Source organism: Bacillus rossius, chromosome 1 (assembly GCF_032445375.1).
Source record: "Bacillus rossius redtenbacheri isolate Brsri chromosome 1, Brsri_v3, whole genome shotgun sequence".
In the NCBI taxonomy this organism is placed as follows: Eukaryota; Metazoa; Arthropoda; class Insecta; order Phasmatodea; family Bacillidae; genus Bacillus; species Bacillus rossius.
The window spans coordinates 208,965,406-208,980,947 of record NC_086330.1 but is presented as its reverse complement, the minus strand read 5'-3'; the positions used below and the strand labels follow the sequence as shown (position 1 = coordinate 208,980,947).

General features: G+C 34.2%; 1 protein-coding gene across 1 annotated transcript in view; it reads right to left on the bottom strand.

Annotated features, from left to right (window-relative positions):
- Positions 1 to 13,231: 13,231 nt before the first annotated feature.
- Positions 13,232 to 15,542, bottom strand: part of LOC134527261 (mpv17-like protein) — a 520,718-nt gene continuing 518,407 nt past the window's right edge. Inside the window, exon 6 of the mRNA XM_063359784.1 lies at positions 13,232 to 14,596. Coding sequence (XP_063215854.1) covers positions 14,459 to 14,596 — 138 coding nt within the window. The 3' untranslated portion in view covers positions 13,232 to 14,458. The remainder of the gene's footprint in view (positions 14,597 to 15,542) is intronic.

Here is a 15,542-nt window from a genome sequence, read left to right as displayed (position 1 = left end):
TAGTAGGATTAATGAATAAAAGTGCTAATTGAACGGAACAGGCCGGTGTTTATTTTTCATAGTCGTTTACCTATATTTGTTAAGTCATTGACATTTCTTTCAATGAAATTTGATATGTGCCTCCCGAAATCAGATACTAAAATAAAAAAGTTAATTTAGTTTTGTTTATGAATAGGTTGAACGAATATTTATGTTTATGTATACGAGCACAGCTGCTTGTTGTCGACGGAAATTTTTGCAGGTTGTACTGTATGGCTTGTCATTGTGATGCCTCAGCGGGGCGCCTGAGATCCCGGACACAAGGTCGTAGGGTGTTTGGAGAAGAATACCTGAAATGTGCTGGGGTAGGGTTTGGCAGGAAACCCGTGCGTCACTGGGAAAGGGGAGAGAAGTTGCCATGTGGTGGGGGATTAATTTACGGGCAAACAGATTCTCAAGACAAAGGACAGAATGAAACTTAAGCAAATTTTCGTGCTGGTTTGTATGAATCATAATTCGAGTATTCACAAACACAAAATATTAAAAAAAACGCAATACAGTCTCCTTAAGTTTTATGAGGAAATAAATTTTTGTTTATTTTAAGTGTTCCAAGTTACTTCCAAAATTAAACCTTCACATTAAATAATGTTATAAAAATCTGCAGTTTTTCACTTATTACAATCGTGTTCTACATAAAATTTTTTCACCCGTTAAGATAGTACAACAACGAGCTTTGAGAGACGCACGTGTACACTTACAAGGGGACATCCATAAATTATGTCACACGAATCATGATTTTTTGCCCCCCCCCCCCCCCCCCCTCTACCAGGGGGCTTTGTCAAAGATGGTGTGACGTCACAAAATTTCCAACTTTATATATTGCACTAATTTAATTAAAACAGCAGTTTTAAAATTAATTTTACTTTCATTAAAAATATGTTTTAAACAAAATAATATTAAATGAAACATTTCTAAAAATTGACCACTTTTTAAAGAATGATAAACTAATAATTAAATCAATGAAAGATAGAAAACTCAAACATCTTATGTCCATGGACTCTGAACCCACTCCTCTATATTGCTTATCACTGGCATAGCAGGCATTTCGTTCTCATTTTGGTTGTTAATGTAAGGAACACAGAGGCCATTTGTCGTTCAACTCTGTTAAATGCACTTCTTCCCGGAGCATTTGTGGCAATGTAAATAGCATCCAAACCAAAATCATTAAAATATTGCACAGCTGATACTTTAATTAGCTCTAATTTCAAATATCGAAAACTTCTTTGAATTTCGCATTCATGATTTTATTACCTTAAAACATATAGGCGTATTGATAACTTGGTAATATTTCTAAGTTTTTCGCTTACATTTAAAGTTTCGCTTTTAAATATTTAATATTTGGACATGTGACATCACGAAGCTTATGACGCCTCCTACCCCTTGACACACAATGTCACACTTCGTCGACCACCTCCCCTCCCCTTAACGCGTGGCGTTATATAGGGATGGCCCCTAATGAGACCGAGTCTTATCAGTTTCAGACAAGAAACTCAAGAAAAGGTAAATAACAATGTTTTCAAATAACCTTTAAAAATCACATAAGACATCTTCCAATTCTGTCCTCCATATTTAATGTAATGTGTTCCGAAAATACTGAAGTTATTTTTATGGAAGCCAACGGCTTTATTTTTATTACACGTTTCGCGTTTTCACTTATGAAACTACCAAAGAGTGAAAGCACATGAAAATGTTTAATGTAATTATAAAGAATTGCTTACTTTGACATAAAAATTAACATTACTTATAGAAATAAGCCAAATGTAAATTGTTTCGACATTTGTATTGTTTCAAGTTGCAGGGTCGGTGATGTCTAGCATCTGGCGAATTTTACCTATAAATTGCCGCAGTTTTATTGCACTTGTTGCATGTAGCGTCCTGTGCGTTTGCTTTTCTTGCGAAGTTTATAACATTAGCCTTGTTGCCAAATAGTGAACACCTTAAGGTGTAGCCAAATTATACTTATTGATTTTATTTCATTTCAGACGCCCGTAGTCACTTCTTAAACATAATTTACTACAGTTAGGTACATCCAATTGTTAAATTGTCATGTATTTCACACTTCTTCCAAGTGAAAAGTGCCACGTATCTACCGCTCAAGCCCGCTCCACAATGTTTAATGGAACTTCAAGAAATTTAGGTTTCAATATGCGTTCGCTGCTTCCACAGTGTGTGAAAACTTAACAAATGGTAATGAAGTGATTGAATTTCACGGTTACGAAAAAAATTCATTAACTGAAAATTTGTTGAGTTACGATAAAAATAACCATGGTCATGATTTACACACACGCCTACACGCACACACACATGTATATAAACATAATTATATAAATAAATATAATTAAAAAACAAAGTAATGATTCTGGAGGTAAATTGAAAATAATGTCTTATAATAGCCAACTACATATTAAAAGTTCTCAAATAAACTCGTTGAAAACAACCGCATACTCTGTTTATTAATTACTGTAATCCAGCGCTATTGGATGTCTACACTTTCAACTACCATGATTCACAACTGTATTTGCTTTACGAGAACATGCAAAAAAATCAGTGTAAAAACAACTACCCACAGGTTACATACAGGATTAGCATATACGAGTATGAATGACGGGATGTAAAAAACTATTTTATTTTCAAAGATATTATTCTATCAGAGATACTGAAAAAAAAATACAATTTCTTATCAAAATAGTTTTCTTCATGGCAGCTTTACCTTAGAACTCGATGATAATAGGAAAAAATGATTAAGTGTTTATAATCCAAGTATACATTAATAGTTAATAATCAGGTATTTATATGTTTACAGCTCATGACCTAACTTCGTATTACGCTTCATATCCTAGTAATTTCGTCACTGTAGATCCACAAAATGTACTAGTACTAGGCCCCAATTTACATATGGGTCAACCGGGCATTCGCCCAGATTTCCAGTTTTTGAGCGGCGAAAGAATTCGTGGTACGAAAAAAATTGGACAAAAAGGTTTGAGGGACGAGAAATAATGCCTAAAAATATAAATTACTAAATAAAATAATTTAGAAAAAGATTTAAAATTCGTTTAACAGTATACTGTATCTCGTATTTTATTACGGTACCTATAACAGCCGTATAAAATTGCTACAAGCATTTATTAAATAAAAAAATACACACAGCCTTTGTCTTTGAAAAACCTTAGTATTAAGTTGCATAATAAGCTGTTTTAAAACTTTTTATAAATAAGTTTGACTTTGAAAAGTTTTATTATTTTTACGGGGAACTGGAAAGAAAGGGGGGCGGCTAAAAATTATTTTCTCAGATCTCTGACTCCTGAAATCGGGGCCTGGCTAGTACATAATACAAGAGCAACAAAATTATTAAAATTGTTTAAGATGAAATGTACTTATTTTCCACTTTCCCTACAACCAATTCTATAGATTTTGGTGGAAAGTCAAAATCATCCTCACAACGAATCAAGTCAAAGCTTGCATACGAAAATATCTTAAATAAATGTTTTACACAAATAAAACAGAAAGGCTGTTTGCAAAATAATCTGTTATTCACAAATGCAAGGCTACGCACAGTTAAAAAATACTTGTTTTTCCAACACAACATATACTGAGAATTAAAATTAACCTAGCCAAACTCAAGAACTAATTATTCTTAGATGACGCTGTGGGCACTATTCATTTGGTTATAATTCGTATAGAAGGAGTACAAAATCTATATTGTAGCACAAAACATTAGGATAGGTTCCTAGTATTGTAATTTTATAAAATAGCAGCTTCTTGTAAATAAGGCTAATACAAAACCGTCAAGTGGAAGATTCGTTGCGTAAATTCAGAAGTAGTAATTTTTATTTGGTGCGTAAGTAATACTTTATACGTAATTAATAAAGGCAACCTAACTAACCTTTAACTTAAGTTACTATTAAACTTGTTTTCCAGGAGCCGCTTCTCTGTCATTTTCCCTTAAAACATTCCGATGTGGCATACGAGTAATATATAAATGTATGTTTGGCATCTGGTGCCAGTACATTCTGTGTGGTTGAGGTCCATCATCTTGGATTGTGACTTCACGGCGGCCATCTTGCATGACCTTGACTTTGACCTCGGCCGCTTGTTATTCCTGACAACATATTGTTGGTGTTCTCCCTGTGCTCTTGGTTATTCCTGTCAAAACTTTTGTTGAATTTCTTAGCGTGCTTCTGGTTAATCATTAGAAAGTAGGTAATCATTTCAAGCATTTTTTTCGATATGAGACATGCAATTGTATTCAGTTTTGCGTTTATTTAGTTAATTCCTATTACCAAATTACTTTCCATATGAGACATGCAATTGTATTCAGTTTTACGTTTAGTTAGTTAATTCCTGTTACCAAATTACAACTACAAATTAAATCATTTGAAACTCACACATAAATTAGATTTATCACTGAGTCGATTTCTATGTATTAAAACAGCTGAGAACCACAGCATGCAAGACTATTCTCCTTCTGCTTGAGGTCTAGCAAAGTTCTCCTTCTATTCCGATCGTGAGTGAGCATCCTGCATCTCGCCTAAAACAGTAACCGCTTTTACAACATAACAAATAACGAATTTTTTTATAATTGCATTATTATACAAGGAAAAAGTACTATATGGATTCAGATATATTGTTTAAAGCACTAACACTGTTGGTGAAAAGCAGATCTACTTGGAGATGAATTTTTCAACAAATGTAAAATTAACTCTAGCTGGTGGTTTACTGAAATACCTACTTGAATGTCTGTTTTAGTTTGGAACACTCAGTATGCTTCTGACCACATTCACTGAAGCTAGTATGGATTCCGTAGCGATGTCTGTAGCCGTTATCGAACGGACACAAGTGTAGTTATCGCAGCAAGAAATTTACCTTGCAATAAATGTTAAACACCATGAGAGAAGTGAGTGTATTTTGGGTCATTACCAAAAATTATTTAGTTGCACTCAGTATCATTTAGTTGACGAAATATCTTGAATAAACATCACAAGATCTGTACAACCAAGCTAACTTATGATAAAAAGAACGGTGCTTCAACATCCAGAAAGTGAAATAAAGACAACACTATCCCAGATTTCGTTAATGATTTGAAATTAAATGCTAACGAAGAAAGTAGCATCTTTAATGGAAATGAAAAAAAAAAGTTTCAATAGCAAATTCAAGTCATATTTGCAATACTGAAAACAATATAAAAGCATCTGAAACTGACAAGTTCGAATAACGTGATGACGCACTTGAACCTTTCAAGATCGAAGACTAAGCTGAAGCACATGAATCTTACAAGATTGACAATTGTGATGAAGCACTGAGACCTAAACGATGGAAGCGACATGTTAAAATTATCAATTCTGGTCATTTCCGTGATGATCAATGGGACGATTATGATTATAATAACTATGAGGCTGGTTTTAAAACAGAAAACTATCGAGTTTCTCAGAAAATTGGCAGTAAAAGCGCAAATAAGATGGAGGCAGCAGCATAAGAGATTGATTACACAACATGAGAAAATCCTAAAATATTGGTCGATAGGTTAAGACTTCTACTTGCTTCCCAAAATGTTAAAAATATATCCATCACTAAAGAAAAATGTACTATACTTCATGAACTAAGATGTACGGGATAGTAAAATAATGCCTTGTTTTACCTGCAAGTGTGTTTTATTGAAAAATAAATTATATTTTGTATTTAAAAAAAAAAAGTTTTATTTCTTGTATTTTAATTTGTCGCCTAAGATTGTTTTCTCACACTACAATTTCTAACTAAAATATGCAAAAATCGTCACCAAACAAAATATTGAATAACAAAAAAGCCTTCTCAGCAATCGAGACAATTTCGGGCTAAATATTATTGAAACCAATTGGAGCCAAATTCACTTGTAGCTGTTGTAGAGAGTTGGAGCCATTGTAGCCGTTGTTGCCAGTTGGAGCTGCTGTAGCCATTGTAGCCGTCGTAGCCAGTTGGAGCTGTGGAAGCCAGAGCAATTTGGAGTTGTTGATTTCAATCTTTACTCGGAATGGACAGTAGCAGTTACAACAACGACGAAGACCTTGATGACGTATGTACCATCAGCAATTGGAGGTTCTTCAGTTCAGTCTGACCTATCACCTACAACAACAGTAATGCTGACTATCGTCAGTATAGATCATTGTGGAAGGTCTACCATCGTCGTTTACATACTAGAGGAGACTTTAACGGGTGCAGTGTCTTTATCAGCAGAAAAACATTACAAGTATCTAAAACCAATACATCGTGGTTCGGATACGCTTGGCCTACATGGCTGACATTGTAAATGATTTGTTCGAACAGTATGCTGAGAATCGATGAATTAGATCTTTTGGTTCGGGATACTTTGTCTATACCTGAAATGGTACATGAGTAAGCTGAAGAGGTTTCCAAACCTCTTGGTGTGGAGACGCTTGTCATACGGCCTGTCTAGAGAGACGTTTCGTTGTAAGACCAAATATCCAATTGTCAGAAGGTAAAGAGAGAAATAAAAAATATTTTTTTGGTCTAAAAAAACCCTTTTTTTTTGCATCGACCAAGGATCGAACCGAGGACTGAAATCGATTGATTCAATCGCTATATTATTTGGCTAATTTTCTAATATTTTGTCGATTTTTTCTCGATTATTTATTTAATAAGTACATAATTTCAATATGGCGACCAAACCTACATCGGCGGCTCACTGGAAGATCAGGACACTAAATATATATATATATATATATTATTTTTAAATGAATTAAAATAAATTAAATTTTAAACATAAAACTTTATTTGTATTGGTCAAGTATTGAACCAAAGTCTTAAATCAATCGGGTGAATCATTACATTAATGGGCGATCTTTTTTTATAAATTTTGGAATTATTTCCGGATATATAGGTTAATAATTACAGAATTACAATATAACGGCTATGTTTTCCGAAAAGATGGTGGAAGTGACAACATTCTTGCAATAAATACTCCTGCACTCTTGCCAACATAACGATAGTATCTATAGCATACGGCTGGACACTAACGTGCCCGGTAGCAAGAAGTGGAAACAAAGATGGTGGCAGTGTTCTCTAGCATATGGTTGGTGTACTACGTGACACTCGTGCTCCTATTATCGTAAATTGAAAACAAGTATGTCGGCAGTTACATCTAATAAATTCTGCTATTTTTATTTCATCGTATTGAAAAAATTTACAAGTCCGAATATGCGACATTTTTTTATATATAGGCCTACCTTATATAATTCTCAGTCTGTTAAATGTCTCGATGGTCATGTGGTAAAAGGCGTATGTTTCTAATCCAGAGTTCCGAACTGCCATGGTTCGAATCACCTAACTGCCAATGTATACAGTATAAAAAAATTTAATATGTCGATAAGGGTCATAACCTCATTATTAGGTAGCTAATGGAACATCTAACTTATCAGAAAGTAGCATACACCCACTAGGAAAAAATAGCAGAAACAAAAATGGTAGACATTACATAATCCAAGATGGCGACCTCCAGTAGAAGAAAGAAAAGCAAGATGACAACTTCCGGTACATTAAAACCAGATGATGGAAAAAAACAGATTGCGGCCGTAACGAATTGGGGCATTCGATTTTAAGATGGTGGAAAGTTTCAGAAACAAAATGGTGGATTCCAATATGGCGGCGAGATCATAGTCAAGGTCATTCAAGATGGCCGCCGTGATGCCACTATCCAAGATGGTGGACTCCAAACACACCACGCACCGACTTCAGTTTCCGGACATACATTTATACACTTCTCATACGTAATGTTAGAAAAAAAGATTATTTTGAATGCATACTGGCGTGAACTTCTTATTAATTATAAATACTTTTTTTGTTAAGTATTCTTTGAAAATATATCAAAAGGAGTTTTTTGTGTTTCAAGGGAAAGTACCTACTGTTAATTTCAGCTGCAAAAAAATTAGTCACAATATGACAAAACAACACAAGTGAATATGTTCAAATTACTAGTTAATGGAGTGTAGCACTATGAGGCAAAAAGCCACAGACTAATATAATGTAGGTCTACACAGAACATAACCAACCACACACATTCAATTAAGTAATTGTGTCACAGCATTTTTCTCAAGAAAACAATTAGTTATCTCATTTGTGAATAATGCCTCTCCACTCACCTACTCGCACTTGGCAATGAATTAGTGAAAGTGTTAATTCAAAGTCGAGTAAATAGTTATCTGATTGCAAGCAATAGAGGTTATAATTTTCGTCCAGATCACCTGACACAGTTCTTACTTTTAGAGAAAGTAAATAAGAAAGGGGAATTTTTTTTCATAGAACCATTAAAAAACATAATATTAAATTTTTAAGTTTATTGTGCGAAATACGAAATCAAAAATAATGTAATCATTAATTGATGAATAACCGTATATTGTTAACACTTAACTATATAAAAAGGGGGGGGGGAACTGCCATAGTACGTACATTACAACTTATTTACTAAGACATTGTAAACTTAAAAGTCTGTAGACATAATACGCTGCAATCTTACGTGATGGAAGAGAAAGTCCGCGAGAGATAGTAATATTTCTGATTTAGACGTAGGGCATAACCCAGGTCACACCAAGCAGATCGACCCGCATTTTCAGCCACATGAGTCACGCTGAAATATGAACTCGATTGAAACTTCTACGTGCCGAAGAAAAGAACTAGCAATTTTTCCTAAACTGTTACTAATTCAAAGAAATGATAAATATATAAACGGAAAATCCCCCTGCAAAATTTTTATAATATTAGTCAAAAATAGTTATAAATAACTGCGGGTAACTCATTCAAAGATATGCATAGGTATAATAAACGAAATAGTTATCGAATTTTATTTTAAAACTATGAAAATAGGTTACGCAAACAATAAATTAATCAAAGTGACAAAGAAAAAATTTGTAATAAAATATATACTTTTAAATTTAAAACCTAATTCCCGTAAAAATACTTCATTATCTCACATCAAGTAATGAGAGTTACTCGGAAATGCACTACGTATGATACAACGAGGTAGCGCAAACGTGAAAGCTCAGGTTCGAAATCATTTCATGAATCTTGATTTTTTACCACCTCTTCAATGACCTAGCCGTCATGTTGGAACCAGCTGTCTAGCCAAACGTTTTCTGCATCCCCAGTAAACATTGCTTGTGCAGTATTGTCACGAAAATCAACAGGAAAATAGAACCTTGATATAAATTTTATGAAATGGAAAAATTTAACTTTTTTGTTCCTCATATATAAATTTTGCAACGCTTTGTATCTATAATGTTTTAAAAAGATTTAATAACAACTACCCTGCGTCTGAACATTATTGTTTCTGCTTTCTATACATTACGTGATTTCTCACTTATTAAAGTTTTAATGATTATTTTACATACGTTCTGTATTTATATTCTCAAGATCATGTTTGACTCTACATTTAAAAAAATGTAAAAATTTTATATTAAATACATGACACTAATGTAACCTTCGAGAGAAGAATAACTAATGACGCTACAACGAAAGTAAATGAGATATTACCAGTTTAATATATATATATATATATCGTTTAAAATTTCCGTCAACAGTGACGTCATAGCAACGGGGAAAATTTATTCATATTTTTTTTTTCTTGGTTTTACTTGTAGTTATTTAAACACGTGAATTTAGCCCAACGCTCTTTATGTAATCAACTTTATTTATTATAGCTATACAAACAAAACAAACTGTTTTCAAATTAAATCTTAATCATTGAAACCAGGAATAAAATAAACATGTCGTTCAGATGTGGCGAGCAAACCATTAGCTGAAGTCAATTTAGCTATGTGTGGAGCTAACAGCGCCATCTATACAGAGAGAACCAAACTGAACGCGAAAGTAACTATTTAGCCACAAGAGTGCAGCTCTGAATGCAGGGAGTGCAAACAAAAATATTTCTTACTACAATCCTTTCAAAATATTTACGCCTTTTAATTCAAATTCTAAGTAACGTGATTCGGCGTTATGTGTTTCTAAGTTACGTGTTTCTATGTTATTTTCGTTCTAAGTTGTGTGTTTCTAACTTGTGAAAGTTCTAAGTTATTACTTTCTACGTTACGACGTTTCTAAGTTGTGTGGTTCTGCGTTGCGTGTTTCTAAGTTATGACATTTCTAAGTTGTGTATTTCTAAGTTGTGATAGTTCTAAGTTGTGACTTTCTACGTTATGGCGTTTCTAAGTTTTGTGGTTCTGCGTTGCATGTTTCTAATTTACGTGTTTCTAAGTTATAACAGTTCTAAGTTGTGTGTTTCTAAGTTGTGATAGTTCTAAGTTGTGACTATCTACGGTACGACGTTTCTAAGTTGTGTGGTTCTGCGTTGCGTGTTTCTAAGTTACGTGTTTCTAAGTTATGATCGTTCTAAGTTGTGTGCTTCTAAGTTGTGATAGTTATAATTTGTGACTTTCTACGTTATGACGTTTCTAAGTTGTGTGGTTCTACGTTGCGTGTTTCTGAGTTACGTGTTTCTAAGTTATGACAGTTCTAAGTTGTGTGTTTCTAAGTTGTGATAGTTCTAAGTTGTGACTTTCTACGTTATGACGTTTCTAAGTTGTGGTTCTGCGTTGTGTGTTTCTAAGTTGTGACTTTCTAAGTTATGTGTGGTTCCCGCACATGCATCAGGGTCAACTGTATATTCTGTGATAAGATGTTTGTGCATGTGTATAACTAAAGGTACAATGAGATATTTCACTTTCTTTTTAATGAAACTGAGAACTCTATGCTGTGTGTGGCAATCGTCTGTCTTGTCTAAATTCCCAGAAACATGCGAAAATACTAACAGGACTCGGTCTGAAACTTCATAATAACTGTAGAAATCGAGAAACGCTTTTTTTTGCTTGTTTATAATATACTTGTTTTATATTTTATAGTATTTTATACAGTTTAAAGTAACTTCCAGCAGCTGTGACCGCTTCCACTTAAATATCATAATTGTTTTATTCATTAACTCTTGTAACTAATAGAATTAATTATTGATCCCATTTATTTTTACTTTTAGTTAATATAACTCTTCATTTTTTATCAACATTTGTGAAAATGTTGTGTTTTATTTTATGAACTTATCACTTTAATTGTCAGTTAGAGTTAAATAAAAATAAATATTTTTTTTACCTGAAATTATCATTTTTGTATCGATGAATGGTCGAACCAAATACTTAAACCGATCGAATGAATCATTAAACTAATAAGTGATTTTATTTTTTATTATTTCTAGAGTTTATAACTAAATAATAAAAGATTTTCAAGACGGGGCCAAAATGGCATTAGTGTCTTACCGGAGGCCGTTAGATTAAGCATTTAAGCAACTTGTAGGTAATTTCTGCATATTTAATTAATATGTAATTTCAGGTTCAATTTTTTTTGCATCGTTCAGGGACCAAACCGAAGATGGAAATTGATTTAATTAATCAGTAAACAATATTTAATTTATGAATTTTTTTTTTTTCGAAATTATACATTAATCATTACAGATTTTCACTTTTGAGGACAACGCTAAGTTAAAAAGTACTACTGCACTCCAGCGGGTAAAATTAAATAATATGGAGTCAATGTGTATGATAGCGCTTCTAGTGGCAAGTACTGAAAACAATATAGTGGCAGTGCTCTCTAGCAGACTATGTATGTGTGCATAGTACTAGTACTCCTAGTAGCAAAAATTTAAAATAAAATTGTTTTTTTCTGATTCTAACAGGAGCTGCTATGATTCATTCAAATAAAACAATCACAGGTCCAAATGTTTGTATTATATATTTTTAACTTATATAATTTTCAGTCTTGTAATTTTCTCGATGACCTTGTGATAAAAGGTGTATGTTTTTTTTTACCGCAAAGGTCAAAGCTCTCATGGTTCAAATAACCTCACTTTAAATAAATGTTGTAAAAAAAATTATATATTTATTAAGACTATAAGAACATTGGAAGGTAATGGAACATCAACCTTATGTGCGAAAGACAGTGATGCTGGTGCACTGTAGGACAAAACAGCAGAAGCAAAGATGGTGGAAATTAAATCATACAAGATGGCGACCCCCAGGAGAACAAAAAAAATATTAAACCTTTAACATTAACCAAGCCTCCAACACACATGGCGGAAGATTCTAGCGTAACGAAAACTGCAACGATGGTGAGTGGGGCACTCAATTTCAATATGGCGGAATTTAATATAGCAGATGAGGTTTTATCTCACTGACAAATGTCAAGGACATATTTCAAAGTCAAATGTCAACTTCAAATATCAAGATCAATGGTCAAAGGATAAGTCTATTGTCAAATGTAAAAGTAAATGACAAATATCAAGGTCAAAGTCTTCCAATATGGCCACCGTGACATGGAATTTCAATGGCAGATGTGATGTCATAATTTATGATGGCGTGCGTGAAGTCAAAGTCGAGATGTCAAAAAAATAAAAAGTACATTGATCGCAAATGAGGCGCTCGTCTCCAAGATGGCGGGCGACTGTGACGTCATGATTAAAAATATAGGTTCGAATGCAGCATACACCTCCACACAATCCGGACCTTGGACTCTGTGCCTGGATGCCCTTTTAAATATTATTCACTGACAACTACAATCGACACTCCCACTCCATTTTCCGGATTTACTGTTGTATAGTACTTACGGAAATGTCTGTACTCCTTGTTCCTTCGAGAGACAAGGAGAATATTGCCGAGTAAATAGGAAGTGTCACTAAGCCGGTAAAGCTCAAACTTTCTTATTCCTACTTCAGTCGTGAAAATCATATCACTTAAACCAACATCTAGAAAGGCAAGAATGTGGCACATACCCCCAGAAAAATTATAAACACACACATAAATGTATCATAAAGTATGATTTATCATAATTATAGACCTGAAAATTTCGCGGGTTCATTTCATGTTATGCTAAAATTCAAATAATTATACCTTAGTGCTACTTCTTACATTGGTCCACTGTTAATCTGGAGGACTGAGGGCCAATTAGAGACCCTCACTCATTGAAGTGTCGAATCACAGGCCACCCAGTCGAGACGACTCACAAGTCAGCAGCCAATGAACAGTTGGCATTTTCCCGAGTGGGTAGAGGATATTGGAGTCTATCCTTGAGGTCATTGAACCCGCGAATTTTTCCGGTCTCTAATCATAATATTATGTATCTGAGAGTCCTAGGGTTTTTGGTTTGTGTGAAAAACTAAGGAAAAACATTATTTTCAAAAATGTATTTTCTTAACCTCATGAAGAACAAAATATTACAATTCTTATGGAATGTTAATTTTTTTTTAGGTTCACAGTAATATTATTTTACCAGAACGTTTCCGTAATTTTACAGAAATTTTCTAATAGTGGGAAATCATTGTATTGTAACACAAGAAACCAAGTCACCTACAAGCACAAATATTTTCAAACACTGTCCCAAAGAGTTATTTTGCACGTTTTTAGAAACATACGAAAAGCTCTACTACGTGGCTCATATGTGAAAAACATTTTCTCCATTATATAAATATTTGTGTAATATCTAAGAACGAGACAAGAAAATAAAATATTAAACAAAGAAATTGATAAACAGGACGAAATAGAATGAATGTACAACACAGTAAAACATAAAATAAATATTATAAAAAATAACCATTTTCATCTAATCAAAGAATAATTTTGATACGTTTACAAAATGAAGGCATAAATAACAAATAAAGCAATAATAACAAACTTTTAAAATAAGTAATTGCGTTCCTCAGTTTACAAATATAACTGCATTTTGAGTATTTGGACTATTGTGCGTTAACATACATTACTTATATAAGCATTTCCTGCCACTCATAAAATTTATGTCTGTCCATTTCCAAACATCTCCTTTTGATATTCCAACACAGAATGGATTTGCTTTGAATGAAACCTTAAATATATCTGACATTATGCCACTATAATTTACATTAAGTGCTTGGAAACGAAGACTATCCTTCAGAATAATGCATTAACAAAATTACAAAATTATTAATACCAATTTTTATAAATTGGTATTAAAACTTATTTTAAACAACAAATGCCTATAACAACATTTTATAATTAAATCATAGTTAAAAAACTGTTATATTATTTATACCTACAGCTTGGAACATACTTTATCATCGACCAAAACAAGTTATTAATCATAAACGATTTAAAAGCTCAGAGAAATTGACATATCAAATATTTAGTGTTACAAATGTCAAAGGAAAAATAATAATTATAAATATACAATAAAAAACTCATAAATGTAAGCAAAATAATTAAATCCAAATAAACAAAGAAAAATAATTAATGATGTTAAATTTAAAAAAAAATAAAATAAAACAATCAATTTATAAAGTACGGGCAGTGTTACAGCGTGATTGCTTCTGCGTGTAGAGCGCAGAATGAGTGTACAAGTGAAAAGCTGGCGAACCAGTGCCGCCGGCTCAGTAATCCTGTCTCTTGAACCAGCAGAGGATGTTCACCCAGACAAGCGCGCAGCCGCCCACGAACACGACACGAGCTGCAGGCGGAACCAGCAAGAAGTTAAGTAACTGCGCGGGCGGCCAGAACAAGCAGCTGGTCTGCACAAAAACACACCACGAGGTCAGCCACACACACCTCCCTACTGCATCACAACTAGTAAAGACAACCAGAACAAGCAATTCTGCACATAAACAGAGCATAATGTCACCCTAACTGACTGGCGCACGCACATCTCTCTGCTGCATCACTACCAGAACCGACAACCAGAACAACTAGATCTACACTGGAACACAGAAAGAGGTAAGCCCACCTAACCCCCGTACGCACATATCCCTGCTTTATCATCAATAGTACCAACAAGCAGAACCATATTTTATACACAAGAACACTGCACGAAGTCAGTTCACCTAACCCCCTCGCAACTCTCCCTGCTACAACACAACTAATACCGACAACCAGAATAAGCAGTTCTACACACAATCAAATCAACAGGTCAGTCTACCTGACACCCATATGCAAGTTCTCTGCTGCGTTGCCAATAGGAACGACAACCCAAACAATTATTCTACACAGATAAACAGAAAAATTGCAGGGCATTTGAGCCCGCCCCCCTCAATCGCCACACCGCACCGCCACATACTACTGCATCACCAACAGAACAAATAATTCTTCACAGGAACACATCAAGAGTTCAGCTCGCCTGACACACCCCTCCCCAAGCACCTTATCCTACTGTATTAGCAATATTACCATCAACAAGACAAAAGTATTTCTACACAGGAACACAGCAAAGTGGCAGCCCAACTGACCCCCGCATGCAAAGCTCCCTCTAACACCAACACTAGTCCCGACAACCAGAATATGTAGTTCTGCACAAGAAGGCGGCACGAGGTTAGCCTAACTGACCCAGGCACATACATCTCCCTGCTGCATCTACATTAATGCCGAAAACCAGAATAAGAATTTCTGCACAGGAACACAGCACGAGATCACCCCCACCTGATACCCGAACGTACATCTCCCTGCTGTGATTTGAGGTAAAAT